Source organism: Astatotilapia calliptera, chromosome 5 (assembly GCF_900246225.1).
Source record: "Astatotilapia calliptera chromosome 5, fAstCal1.2, whole genome shotgun sequence".
Lineage (NCBI taxonomy): Eukaryota > Metazoa > Chordata > Actinopteri > Cichliformes > Cichlidae > Astatotilapia > Astatotilapia calliptera.
Window position 1 is genome coordinate 24,611,936 of NC_039306.1, and position 14,487 is coordinate 24,626,422.

The window sequence follows — 14,487 nt, forward strand, 5'->3', positions numbered from 1 at the left end:
GTTTTAACCATCTGAGAGAGATCTGAGAGAGATCCTGCTTCAAGTTAAAAACAATAGGAATATCTGATAATATACATGAGCAATATAACACTCACAGGGGACATCTTTAGCTGAGTAGTACCGTTTCCCTGCTACATAGCTCATTTACACTGTGGTACTTTAATAATACTTTATTAATGTGGTATTAATGCCAGACCATTACTTAATTATAGAGTCCTGACTGGTTAAACAAGCACAGCATTTAGGCCCTTTATATAATGCCCCCAAGCAAAACCTGGCTTGCTCTCACTAGCTGCATACCTGATTGCAAATGAACCTTGACACCACCTGTATGTCAATAAGGTGTGACAGCTGCTTGAATTTAATTACACTGGAAAGTCCAAGATTGTTTATTAGCAAATTTGGTATTTCTAAGTGTTCACATGTCACTAAAGGTCTATCACTCATAACAAGAAAAGCAGACACACAAATAATAACATGAATGATGGTCAACTTCTGTTTTAGTGCCCTTTTAACGAACACGCTGACTCACACTGTCATAACTCAGAATAGACCACGCCAGGATTGGAAATACAAATTCCACCTGTGCTTTCCTTCCTATCACAGTAAATGTATCAGACAACTCTCAAAGGACTCCATGTCCCTCAAAGTACAGAAAGTAAGGCATATTCCTACAGATAATAACTTATCTGCTGAAGGTTGCCTTTAATAACAGAGAATGTTCACAGAGAGGGCATTGGTGGCAAAAGACACTGAAAGGCGTGTGACACGTGTAAAGAGGTACAAGGTTCACTAGGTGCTGAGCTGGGGGTTAGTGGTCTTACAGAACCAGAATGATCTACAAACTCGGTGCAAACTTTTTACACTAGCCTCAGCACACAGTTATCCCTCATGACACATGCTGAAGGCATCAATGCTGCTGGGGGGATTTTGCTGGGGGGTTTCTGCAGCAGACGTTGGTGGGTAAAAATGAAACCAGCAAAAACACTGCTATATTGAGGGGGGAAAAGTCACTTTACCTCATGAGAAATGACTTCAGATCCCAAATATGACGACAGAGATTTTTAAAAAGAACCGTGCTACTCCACAGGAGTGACAGAAAACAGAGTCAAAAATGCAAATGTTGTCAGGGCAAAACTCAGGTAGGTTGCAAGATGTGCAAAGCTGATGTAAACTACAGTTGTATCACAATGGAAAACAAAAAGAAAAAAAAACACAAGGACAGGGGTGAATATACTTAATACACTCACTGGTCACTTTATTAGGTAAAACCTAATAGTATTGGGCTGGACCCCCTGTTCTCTTCAGAACTAGTTTAATTTGCAATTGTACAGATTCAGCAAGGTTTTGGAAGAGGCCATTTGAGTACAGTAATTGTCACGTTCAAGAAAATGATTTGAGCTTTGTGACATGGAAGCAGTCATCAGAAGGTGGATACACTGGTCATAAGGATATGGACATCATCAGCAGAAATACACAGGTAGGCTACAGTGTTTAAACAATGCTCATTTGGTATTAAGGAGCCCAAAGTGAACCAAGAAAATATACCCCACCACATTACAACACCAGCAGCCTGGAATACAAGTCCAAGGCAGGATGGATCTTTGCTTATATTTTTAAAATCAAATTCTGACCGTACCATCTGAATAATGCAGCAGGAACTATGATTCCTCATACTAGGCGCCATCTTTCCAATCTTATATTGCCAAACTTATAACATCTGGTGTGGTGTTCTGGTGCTGTAGCTCATCTGCTTCAAGGCTCCATGTATTATCTTCTGTTGGTTGTAATGAGTAGCTTTTTGAGTTATTGTTGACTAGCCACCAGCTCAGTCCAGTCTGGTAATTCTCCTCTGACCTCTGGTATCAACAATTCATGTTCACCCAGAGAACTGCCACTCACTGGTTATTCTTTAGACCGTTTAGAGAGAATAGTCTGAAACATGAGGAAAATCCTAGCAGATCAGAAGTTTATGAAATACTCAGACCAACCCATTTGGCAACATATACCATGCTACTTCTTCTCACTCAGATGGCGGGTTTGAACTTCAGCAGTTCACCTTGACATGCTTCAATGCATTAAACTGTTGCCATGAGATTGGCCAACTAGATATGTACATTTAACATTTGAACAGGCATATTTAATAAAGTGGCTAATCCGTGCAGATAAACTTTTTTTAAAGACAACAATACATAGAAATTGTATGATCAACATTTTACTTAAAATTGCATTGCATTCCCTCCCAAAACAATCTCTTCTTTTGAGAATAGAAATAATGTGACAGAAATGAAGTCGTAACAGCAGTATACATTTAAAATGGCATGAGAAGCACCATCCCTATTTGGCATTGCTTGTAAGTCTTCAAGCAAGACACGGCAAACACATTTTTGCAAAATTTTGAGATATGCCTCATCTGTTGCAGGTACTACTCGTTTCTCCAGAGTTTTGACAGAATTTTAATTACAGTCTAATGTGTGACATTTAAAACATGTTTTCCAGTATACATTTTGATAACAAAGTATATACAACATACACTTATTTAAAATCTGTATTTTTCTAACCTAAAAAATGTTAACATGGGAGATCCAAAAAAGTAAATAAAAGTGTACACATGGACATTTTTATATATTAGCTTTTATCTTTCCCTCCACCACTGACAGAAGAAACAAACAAACAAAAACAAAAAAAGAGTTGCTGGGCATGAGCAGAGTTGATCATTTTCACTTTGATCACATGTAACCTCTAGCAAATAACTAGCGTTATGTTTATTTCCAAATATACACAGGTAGGCTATTTTTAAGTTGTATACAGGTGTAAGGTATAATGCACACACAGCCCTTCAATCTTCTGCATCCTTCAGTATTAATTATTACGTGGGGTGGATGGAGACGTCAGACAGTACTACCCAACAACAGAATGTTACCATGTGACCCAGCACTCTCCCTCCACTGAAATAACTGTGGAGTACTTCACATCTGTAGTGCATACATAATATTAAGGTAGAAGCTGTGTACCCAGTCATCAGAAGGGGGCAGCACTGACTTCACTTTCACATGGGTCCAAAGGTCCAGCGGGGGTTCATCAGTCATAGAATCCAAAAGGTGTCCCAACAACAAGGATTAAAACGTGACCGCAGAGATGAGTCCATCCCCTCTCTGAAAAGTTTGTCCTTTCCCATCTAGCCTCACCATCATTTTAAGAAGACAATGTAGAAGGCCATGGCCAGGCAAGATACTGCCACAGCGATGTGAAGCCTTGTCCCAATTACTGCAGCTGAGAACGAGATAAGATGAGTTAAAACAACAAGAAAGCATCAGACATAAAGTCAGATCTTGAGCTGAAATATCAGTGGATATTGTGACATACTACATTATCTGGAAATTCAGTCATTTTTGCTTAATCTGACAATATAAGTGCATGAGAAATGAAGGTATTACATCAAACTGGAAAAGTTCTTCCAGTCAAATAGTACAATAAAGCTGGCCTTGCATTTATTTCCCTTTGTTTATAATGACATAATAAAACTGTAAATGCCAAACAGCTGAACTGTTATTACCTTTACTAACAAAACCCTAAACTACAGGCAGTTTTTGTCCTATTTGCAGCGCTTGTGTGTTCATGTACGAATTTGTTATTATTCTTTTTTTTTTTAATCTCCATTATATCTCTGTATATAGTGAGAAGGCAAAAATGGCTGTACATTAATATCAAACATATAAGTAATAAAAACACATTTTTCATTGTTGTTCTTTATAAGCTACACATTCATTGTATAAGACAAAGTAATCAATTGCATGCACTATTAATGTAATTCTTTGAGATATACTTATTAACAGATATGTATGACAATATTCCAATGTGCCACACCACTAAAACTAGTTTAACAAAAATGCATATACAAACAACATCATACATTGTAACAAAGATGTAATGTTGCCATTTGTTTTGAGATCAGCCACTACATATAATTTTTAATATGCAGTGTAATACGTAATATGTAGTTTAATCAATAATTTGGAAGGATTTAAGAGTTAAATAAATCCCAAAACCTATATAAATATTAATAATCCTGTAACCCTAGACAGTTTATGTAGTATATTTCATCCAGATTGATTGATGCTACTAGGAGGACATGCATACATACACTATGATCATTATAGTAAGAAGATGAGGAGTTCTGAGAGAGAGGGACCAGTATTTGTGATCTATTTATTATCAACCAACCTTGCGTGTTGTCATTGTTTAATTTAAATAATATATGTACAAGAGTGCAAGACAAAAAAGAAAGCAGCAGGCTGCTAATATTAAGCATATAAAAAAGAAAAGGGGGAAGTCATTGTGTCTGAATCATACTACATCATACTTACCTTTGTAGAACACACCCCACACTCCTTTTTTCTCTGACAGCAGCCAGTTGTTGAGGCGAGGCACCTTTTTGAGGTATGCACAAGTGCAGATAAAAAGCAGCCCGAAGACAAGGATGCCATCGAATGAATAAACTATGGAAAGGGAAAAGTGGCATTGCATGCACTTATTATATTAGAGAATCTAAGAGCACAGAGTAACAATCACTCACTTCTGTTCAGATACAACCAAATACACTCTTAAATGCAGCACAGCCTCCAAAGAGGTTTGCTTTATAAGGAAGCAAATATTGACATTGATCAACCACTAACTCCAAGCGTCATATTAATATAGTATGCAAAACAAAACTATGGATGTCACCGTCTGATTTCCTCTCTGTAGTTACCATTGAGACAAATATTTATGCCAGTGGTGAAGCATACATGTATATTTTGCCTAACAGTGAATGTTTTTCCTTTGACCAAACTGTGCTGTTGCTGCTTGTTGTCTACCTGGCTATCCTGAATTTTTTTTGTAGCATTAGCCACAGCCACACACAAGTCAAAGCCTGATAGCATAGATACGTGTAACCTTACAAAAAAATAGAAGCTAGGAAGAGGTTCATACTAAACACAGCAGGCTTTGTGACAGTACTGTTATTTAATAGAAAGACAAGTACTATAGCACTGTAATATGTGACGAGTTTGTTTTGGTGCTAACAGAGTGGCAGTGCTGCCCAGGGCCACGTCTACAACTAGCCTAGCCTCAACTAGCCTCAATTCCAAGAAGTAGCTTAACTTCATGTCCCGCTTGTTGTCGACAAGTTCTAGCGAGTTGGAAAACACGGAAAACCTACCATTTGTCATATTCGCAGCTTTCTCTTTGACGATGTTATATGACGGTTTGTTCCTCTAAACTAGCATTCCATCCTAAATTTTAAAGTAGAGATATTATGCAGTCACTCGGCTGACATTTCCGTTTCCCTGACTTAAAATCTTCTTCTACGCTTCACACTGTTGCTGTTCAGTTAGCGTTAGTGCCACCTACTGGCATATTTGATTAAGAGCTCAAATTTACAGTTTTAAACGCCCCTTTAAACTTGTAATCAATTAGGATGTAACTAGAAGTTTTTACTTGTGGAAATCGGATTTATATTTTTCAAAATACGAAATGAAAAATTACAATTTCACTCACCCATCAAGTTCGACTTCTTAAAATTAGATTTAGATATCCCCAATTGAATTTCTTGATTGATATCTGTAATGCAAAGAGAAACATCTACAACACTGCAACTACTTTCAAATTGAGCTTTTAAATTATGATTTCATTTTTTAAGGGAAAACCCCTATCCAAAGCTGACCCTATGTGAAAAAGTAATTGCTCACCATTGTTAAATTGTGAATTAACTGTGATTACCCATATGTTTTGGAAAGGTGAGTTCAGTTTCACAAGCCACACACAGGCCTGATTATTGGCAAACCTGCTGAATCAATAAATCAGTTAAACAGATTCACATCATGCCCTGATCTCAAGAAAAGATGAAACTTTCAAGGACTTTGAAAACAAAGTCATTGACAGTCAATCTGGACAATCAATTTCTAAGGCTTTGAAACTCCACCAAACCATGCTGAGAGCTGTGTTGCAATATGAAATGTGGCTGGTCTATTAAAATTACTCCAAGACCACATCACATCAACACCTTGTGCAGAAAGTCATAAAATAATCCAGAACAACATTGAAGAACTACAGGGTTCATGATTCAAGGTCAGAGTTCATGATTCAACAGTAAGAACGACACTGTGCAAAAATATCAACCATGTAAGAACAAAGGTCTTGAGGATCCCCAAGACTCTAGAAAAATATTCTGTGGCCTGGTGAGAGTTTGGGTCCTGTATTTTGTATTTACTTGGGTGACCTTTGTCTAATATTAAAATTTCATGTGCTTACCGAGTACCTCTCTAGTTCTTTGATGTAGGGATAAAATCACTTAAATAATATTCTACAAACTTTCTCATAAACTCTTCTTAATGCAGCACAACCAAGGCAACAAAGCTGAGAGATATTTGTAAACATGATAAGCTCTAACCTTGTGCTTCTACAGAGAGGTAATAAATTATTATAGCACAGCACAAGGCAGGTTTTTATTGGTTGTTTCTTGTGGCCAGCACACTGCTCCCTGTAGGGAAATAATATGGGTGGAATGTCGAGGCACAATGAACAAGCTGGAGAAAAAGGCTGACTTTGCTGCAGCTGTAAACCTGGACGCACCTTATGCAGCAGCAGAGGGAAGGATGAGGATTAAAGTGAGCTTCCACCCACACTACAGTGAGCTGACATCATTTGCCCCCGTCAAATAAATCAATTACAAGAAAGCTTCAGTCAGATTTAGGCAGAGTGGCATCACAGTGCTTAACACATGATGTGAAAACCTGAACAAAAATAAAAAATTATGTATATATGTAAAATACATAACACAAAACATTAAAAAACATTCTTAGTTGAGAATTAGAGGTGCAAGTCAGCCTCTGAAGCACATAATGTGTGGCTTTACTGATGAGAAAACCATGAGTCCAGACTCGGTGATGTTTGAATATCCTAGACATGGAAAAGACAGAAATGTTGTCACGGTGACAACATATAGACACCTATAAAAACACACTTGTGTTGCACAGATGGGTAATCCCTACATTTCTACACTCACTGGCTCATTGTGTCAGTCTTAGATTAGCCTGTTTTTTACTTTAATTAAATGTCTTATGCTTATATATTTAATAATATATTTAATGAGGGTAGGGTAAAAGTATGCACCTTAACAACAAAGAAAAATGCATTATAGACTCATAGGTTTAACAATTTAATGTGAGCGTTGAATATTCCCATCACTGTGTGTAATAACAGAGCAAAAGACACAAAAAGCCATCTTTATTTTGCTGGCAGTGTTTTTTCATTATTGCTATAATGAATTGCCCTAATCCCTGCATATGCTGCTGCTCTGAGACAACAGAAGTTTCTCCCCTGAAGGAAACAAAGAGTCATAAGACAGTTAATGAGATTTGATAGCGTGGCACCTGTTTGATCATCTGCGCTCCGGCTGCAGAGCACGGGGCACCCCGCTCTCAAAAACAAAGCCGTCCTCCTCCTCCGGTGCATTCGTCTCTGAGGAACACAGCTCAGCAGTCTCTCCTTTGCATCTGTTCATCAATGCTTCTCCACCCGACCACCCAGGTAAGGCGGTTTCATTGATCGCTTTTGATTAGTGAGTTCTTATTAAATGGAAAACCATATAAGGAACAACTGAATTAATTATTTGGATTATAGATAAAGATATCTATCAAAAGTAAGTGCATGTGAGTTACCACCCTGGTGTATGGAAGCATATTTCTGCCAAATAAATAAATAAATAAAATATATAGAGATATAAAATAATTATATCTATTAGTTTTTCTTATTTTGAGTTAGGAGTCACAAAATTCACAAAATTTCAATTTATTAAATCGACTTACTTAAATTTTGAGAAACCTAACTCAAAAAATTTAGATAGTTAAGATTTTCACTAATGGATGGAAAATTATGTTTCTTTATTTGGCAGAAGCAAGCATCAATACTAACCAGTTACTTCTTTACTTCTTCATAATTCATTTGGCAGCTGCATAGTTCATGTAGCTAAACGTGATCATTTAAATTTGGCAACATCTTTGTAGGGTCATTACTTTACAATAGAAAGTGCCTGGAGGCGACTGTTGTTGTCAGTCGGCCCTATGTGAAGAAAATTGAATTCAACTGAATCGAACTCGAGTTCAGGTTCAGGATTTGAAATTAAAATTTATTATTTATCAGTTATACATGTCTGCTGCCTGATGAACACTGGTTTGTAAATTATTCTACAGTTAAGCGGCGTAGGATCAAAGAAGTGTGAACTTCATCCTACTCCTTTTTGATCATGTAAATTTTGTGATATATAAAGTTAGTCATGGCATCATAATGTTTTTTTCTTTTAATTTTTTTATTTATTTACGTGTTTGAAATTAAATAGTGAATCTATCAATTATGTTTATATTTAAATGCCATATTATACAATTTATATGTATTTAAGAGTTTTTGGGGGGGTTGTTTTCCCTTTAACAGGAAGGGTGTCGAGCTTTTGCATTCTTAGCTAAAAAAGGTGTCACGCAACTAGATTTTACAGTTTAGATTGCATAATAATAATCATCCTAAATTTAGGCTTCAATTGATTCACACTAGAGAAATCTATTTACCTTTTTGGTGATTTAAGAATATTTAATAACCAGTCTGACTTTATTTTATCAAATGTTTAAATATGCTCATATGCACATTTTTACATTTTGTTTTGTTTGTGTTGAACTTCATAATTCACATAATTACCCCTGGTTTTCATTCAGGTACCACATAAAATGGGCATCCACAATAAAAGAGGTAAGATTAAAGTTTGATGAAAGTGAAGCTCATGGAGTTTGAGTGAATCTAAAGAAACAAACGAGCTTCACTTCACGTGATAGAAACTAGTTTTAGTTTACTTCATGAATATCTTGCTGTAAACATAGGCTGTAGTATTGTGTACACTGAATAAATTGCACTGGCTTGTTATCATGTGTATCAGGCAGACGTCAGTGCTGGATGGTCCCATCTCACCAGGTGACTGAAAATCAACAACAGGAGGACAGTGACCTCATTAAACCCAGAAAGCTGCCAAATCCCGTCCTGGCTTCCCACCAACACAGAGCTCTCCATCAAGAGCTGCTATTCTGCCACAGACGGTGAGAAAACACTGACACAGGTAGCAGGCGCTGTTCACAAATGTTACTCCGCATTGTCTACTTGAGAGTTCTGCACTGAATTGTTCTTCATGTTATAGTACCTTTACTAAAAACACTCTGAGTTGCAGTATTTTATTAGTGTTCAAAGATTTGTCCGTTGGAGAATCCTCTTATTTAACCTTTTTCCCGCTGGCTGGAGTTGTGGCAGCCGTGGATTAGCAGTATGCTTAGGTGGCGTTTAATGTGGATCAAGTCAAAAGTTAAATGCCCATTTGACCCCTGCTGAGGGATCAGCACTGAGTGTTCTCGCTCTCAAGTCTGAGAAAGAACAAAATAATCAATGTAACACAATCAACGACATTTGTGGTGCTTAAACAAGATTTCTATTAAACTTTCATTTATATCTTTATTTCACACTTGGTTCAATAGTTTCAACAGTTTTGTCCTTTCATACACACAAACCATGCTTTCCCTTGATATAACACTGCAACCATGCGTGAAAAGGAGCAGGTAGAAGAAAATAAAAGTTTTATTAACTATAGACACCCATCTACTGTATATACCTACACAAAACAAAGGATTTGTTGCATTAATGGTAACCTTTCTGCACTTACTCATAAGAACCACATCAGGAATTCAATGTTATGGTCTTCTTGTTTGTCTTAATCTAGAGACACGTCTTCTATCAGTTTTTTTTTTTTTTATTGTGCCCTCAGAGGTGTACTGCCAAGAAAAAAGCCAGAGCTGCTGTGTGTCCTCGAACAAAAACAGAGACAGAAGAAAAACCAGGAGCTGGCTCTCCACCCTCCCTCTGACTTGGAGGTGAAGCTACGTATACGGCAGCAGAGAATGCAATTTGTAAGTACTCAGATTTTTTTTAAAAAGAAAAAAAAAAGATGCAGGGAATTCTACAATAATGCGTATACTTTTTGAATATTTGCATGCCAACTAAAATTGAATCGTTAGAGAGGACATCCAACAACACATATCTGTCTTGCAGTACGAGCTGGAGGAGAAGAAGAGGAGCGAAGGTCTGAAGAATGTGCCAGAATTTATTCGTGTGAGACAAACACTGAAGCACATCGCAAATCCTTCCCTGTGACGATTCGAGAAAATCTGCACATACCGTTAACGTGAAGTCCAGACAGATTCTTGTTGATACTGTAAATTGAAAGGAACACGATCCTTGAATGAGAACTGTTTGTATTTCAGAAGTGTTCAAGTGTGCCGACTCATATAAACTACAGTAGTTATGAGTTGCAAAAAGGCTCCTCCAAGCTTCACAGTGGGGAGAAAAAAAAAAAATCAATTTTGCTACATTTTACATTTGAGCGGGGAAAAAAATCTTTTAAAATGAATGCCATGGGTAAAGATTTCAGCCAATAGAACCACTGCTACCAGGTAAAGGACCACAGCCACATTGATCCTTTTGTTATGATGCAAATGCAGCCTTTTGCTTACCTTGGGCAGACTTCATGTGGTTACATGCGGCTCAGGTTACTCTGACATATACCACCACCGAACTTTGCATTGTTGCAGACTGAGCACACAGTCTCTTTGCTTGGCACACGCTGACACAGCAGGATGGCGAGATGACGAGGCCCGCCACAGTATAAGAACTTCTAAGGACCAGTTGAAGGACGACAACAAAAAGCCCAAGATGTTGCCCCAGGCTCCAAAATCCCCAGATCCCAATTTAACTGAGCATCCTGGACATGTGTCCTATATGCTGCTGCCACACGACCTTCCCAGAGGTCCCATGTCTCTATAACAACAGATCAACTTTAGTAGCAAGAGAGAGGGCCGTGGCGTGTTGGCACATCAGTTTTTCAGTATTAATAAAGCAGCATTATATTCTTAAATCTTAGCAGGACCGGCCTTTTGTAGAGTTCTCCATTATGAATGCATTTGGCTGTAATGTGCCCCTTTAAACAACTGATGTAAAAGATTTACATGACAAGAATAATTTATTTCTTTTTTTAATAAAACATCCAGGGGCAGCTGACCATTTACATATTTATATATATATATAAAAAAAGTGACAAACACTTGAATTGCATTGAATTAAAATCTGCTACTGACAACACTGAGAAAGAGTCATTATTCACAACAATGTAACAGCAGTCATAAAAAAAAAAAAAAAAAAAAAAAAAAAGAGCTTAAATGTTGCCCTTTGTGCAGCAGTCTTCATTTTTAAGCGCTCCAATGTATCTTACCCCTTTGATCAAAGCTGCTGTACAGATTTCACAAGTTTTGGGAAACAGCCACTGACATCACAAAGGTGGGTTTCCGTTCGGGAGGCTAACATCAGAGAAAACAGACAACGGATAAATAACGATTGAGAGAAATTAAAACAAGTCTTCATGCTTAAAAAAAGTGACTCAGTGCCAGCCGGTAGTCGACTCCCGCATCCGTGTTGTGTTGCAAACAAAACATTCAGATTTATGCCTCTGTACAGTAAAATATCCACGCCTGGACTTTAGTGCTCTATCAGAAATGTAAGTACCATAACGGAATTCTCAAACAGGTTCCAACATGAGGAAAAAAAAGAAGTCCTGCCGAATCCCACATGTTCGCCCATTTTCTCTGAGACACGCAAAATCTTGAGCGCCATCGATCGTAAACAAAAAGTCAATCTACGACTTTTGCAAATTTTCTCAAACATATTTTAAATACAAACTGTATCCATGAGCAGCGACCACACCCACTGCAAGCCCGTCCAAACTCAATACCAGTGTGTCATGTTTGCCGCAGAATAAAATAAAAGAAAAAAGGTAGACATCAACAGAATCAACAGAAGGGTAACGATCTCCTGTCTGGGTTTTTCTTGTACTAGCTACTATACTGTAATAACTTTAAAGCATATCTCATATATGTAGAAAAAGGTCCAACAGGTTAAGAGAACATACAGACACTGAAAAGAAGTAGGCAGAAGGTGATAAGGTTAAGCACTTACAGTAAAACCGAAGGGGCTCAACAACGAAGCAGGATTGAAGATGGCTTCTGTTAAAATACTCGAGGAGCAATATCTCTTGACGGTTCACGCCAAGCCGTAAAACTGATACCCGACATCGTACTTCAAGCTGTCGCTCTGATTTAAATGGGTGATTTTAGCTCTATAACCACATAAAAGTGAGTATTAATGTGTGGAGCCCCCAAAAGAGTGTTTGAAACACAGCTTTTGATTTGTGAAAATGTGAATCTCTTCGTTCATGGTTTTTTCTCCATCCAAACCCTCACAACCACAGCTATAACATGTCAAACCCACACAAAAGGGAAATGAAACTAATTGTAGGTTTAGAGCTCCTAAAGCTGCTTTAACATGAGCAAACAAAAATAAAATCAAAAAACAGTGAATTGCACCCTTTTTGTGTTTTCACAAATGCTACAATTTGTGTGTCTTGTATCAGTTAGGTGACTTTAAACGGTCTAACAATGGAGACTTGGTGGAAAGGAAAAATCCGATAACATTACTGACTTTGACGACATGACTATAGATATAAAGCGAACTTCAGCCTTTTAGAAAACAATGATTACGGGATCCCATCCTTTCTTTGGCAGCACTGTGAGGGTGGCACACTCCAGTCATACACGTAGGACAGACGCAGCTTGACTTCCTCCTTGCAGAGCTTGCCATCGCGCTGCAGAGTCTGATGTTTTTCCAACATGTCCTCCAAGCTCTGCTTATGCGTCACCAGGTATTTGTTGTTGCAGCCACGTGATTTGTACTCTGTGTCAAAGCGTGGGTCATGTGTCCGCCGGATGTCTACCGGTGCCAGCCACGCACCCAACGACACGTCCTCGCTCTGCCACGTCTTGAAGTATCTTGCATTAAGACGCACATAATGCACCAGATCGGCCGAGAGCACGTAGCCGCCGCCCAGCGCGTAGGGGAGGTAGTAATCGCACAGCTCCCACGAGCTTTCGCGCCACTTCCCCGCCGATTTCACCCGGCCTCTGCCCGAGAAGAAGCCCCAGTACAACCGGTTGGGCTCCTTCCCCTTCAGCTCCTCTTTGAGGAGGTCCAAGCGAGCGAATGTGTCGTCATCTGCTTTCAGGACAAACGTGAACTCCACGTTCTGGTCCAGCCAGGTGTACATGTGCAGCAGTTTGAGGGTCAGGTTCTCGTAAGAGTCTCGCAGGTCGGGCAGTAAGAGTAAGTCCTTGTGCCGCCCTTGCTCCGTGTTAAGATTCTGAAGGTCCTCACTGGAAAGGCCCTGTGTTCCTACTACAAACATGGCCAGAACATCAGAGTCCCGCTTGGCAAGCCAGGTGCTGCGGATAATACTACGTCGCTCCGTGTACTTCGGTCCTGTTGTGATGAGGACCACGAGAAATGCTGACAAGTCTTTGGATGCGGAGGGAGGATTCTGTTGCGCTGGGCGGGACTGAAAACCGATGGCTTGGGGGGCTCTGCCAGGAGGATCGGGGTGACCCTGTTTTAGGGTTTCTGATGTGCATTTTGCTAAGAAGACCAGAACTACAGCAAAGCTGCAAACTGTGCCAATGACCAGCGCTGTCTTGTGGCGGCACACCAGACGAAAGAGATTCATGATGCGGACTCTGGGGTGAAAAAACAAAAGAGGCAAAATATATCAGCTTTATCATCACGAATTATAACTGTCAAACATAAATATGAACAAGTATAGTTAAAGGGGAATGAGCAAAGAGCTTTTGCGTCTTTCTGTTTTCACGTAGATGCTTTAGCAAAGTAACCTCAGCTCTTTCACTCACCCATGATTCTGCAGCACCAACTGGTTTCTAAGCTTAGTAGCTTAACAGTACACACACACACACACACACACACACACACACACAAATGCAGTAACCAGTTATGAACTGAATTGAAGAGAATTTGTTAGTTACCTTAGCAAATGAAAGCGTGTGCCTGTGGTGTGAACGGTACAGCTGGAGCGGACCACTGATAGCAGCTTTGCAGAGCTAGCGTTAGCTACCGAGACCAGACCATCTGCGCACTTTGTAAGCTCACTGCGCGGTATGCAAACGCAGAAAGACAGCTCATATTGGAAGGAAGGATGGAAACTTGGTCTTTTCACTGGGTCAGTCTGGGTTACAATAAGCAGCCTCTGTCATTCACCGTTCAGAGATCCGCACACAAGGTATCAATGCAATCACTGTCTACCTCCAAGTAGTGTCACTTACGGGTCTTCGTGACGCAGGGGAAACGGAAGTGAACCTCCGCCCCCCAAAATAGAGGTTTTAAAATGGCGAAAAGATAGGTTTATATTGACAAAGATTTCATTTAATTTTTATTCTTAAAAATGAGCATAAGCAAATAGACAAACACCACAACTCAATGTTGCAGTTTTTTTTTTGCCAAAAACGGATAAAACACAATGATTACAGT

At 39.0% G+C, this 14,487-nt stretch overlaps 3 protein-coding genes across 3 annotated transcripts; 1 reads left to right on the top strand and 2 right to left on the bottom strand.

Annotated features, from left to right (window-relative positions):
- Positions 1–2,580: 2,580 nt before the first annotated feature.
- tmem167b (transmembrane protein 167B) lies at positions 2,581–5,386 on the bottom strand. Its single transcript, XM_026168382.1, has 3 exons — positions 5,201–5,386; positions 4,368–4,499; positions 2,581–3,273 (listed from the first exon to the last, which is right to left on the bottom strand). Exons 1-3 carry the CDS (start codon positions 5,208–5,210, stop codon positions 3,191–3,193), a joined length of 225 nt encoding a protein of 74 aa, XP_026024167.1. The 5' UTR covers positions 5,211–5,386; the 3' UTR covers positions 2,581–3,190.
- Positions 5,387–7,458: 2,072 nt separating this feature from the next.
- On the top strand, positions 7,459–11,226 carry LOC113021721 (protein FAM107B). The gene is made up of 5 exons (XM_026166433.1): positions 7,459–7,569; positions 8,745–8,778; positions 8,963–9,119; positions 9,836–9,977; positions 10,120–11,226. Exons 1-5 carry the CDS (start codon positions 7,546–7,548, stop codon positions 10,219–10,221), a joined length of 459 nt encoding a protein of 152 aa, XP_026022218.1. The 5' UTR covers positions 7,459–7,545; the 3' UTR covers positions 10,222–11,226.
- A 64-nt stretch (positions 11,227–11,290) lies between these two features.
- Positions 11,291–14,319, bottom strand: b3galt6 (UDP-Gal:betaGal beta 1,3-galactosyltransferase polypeptide 6). The gene is made up of 2 exons (XM_026166435.1): positions 13,986–14,319; positions 11,291–13,682 (listed from the first exon to the last, which is right to left on the bottom strand). The coding sequence occupies exon 2, from the start codon at positions 13,670–13,672 to the stop codon at positions 12,653–12,655; it is 1,020 nt and encodes a 339-aa protein (XP_026022220.1). The 5' UTR covers positions 13,673–13,682; positions 13,986–14,319; the 3' UTR covers positions 11,291–12,652.
- Between the last annotated feature and the right edge of the window lie 168 nt (positions 14,320–14,487).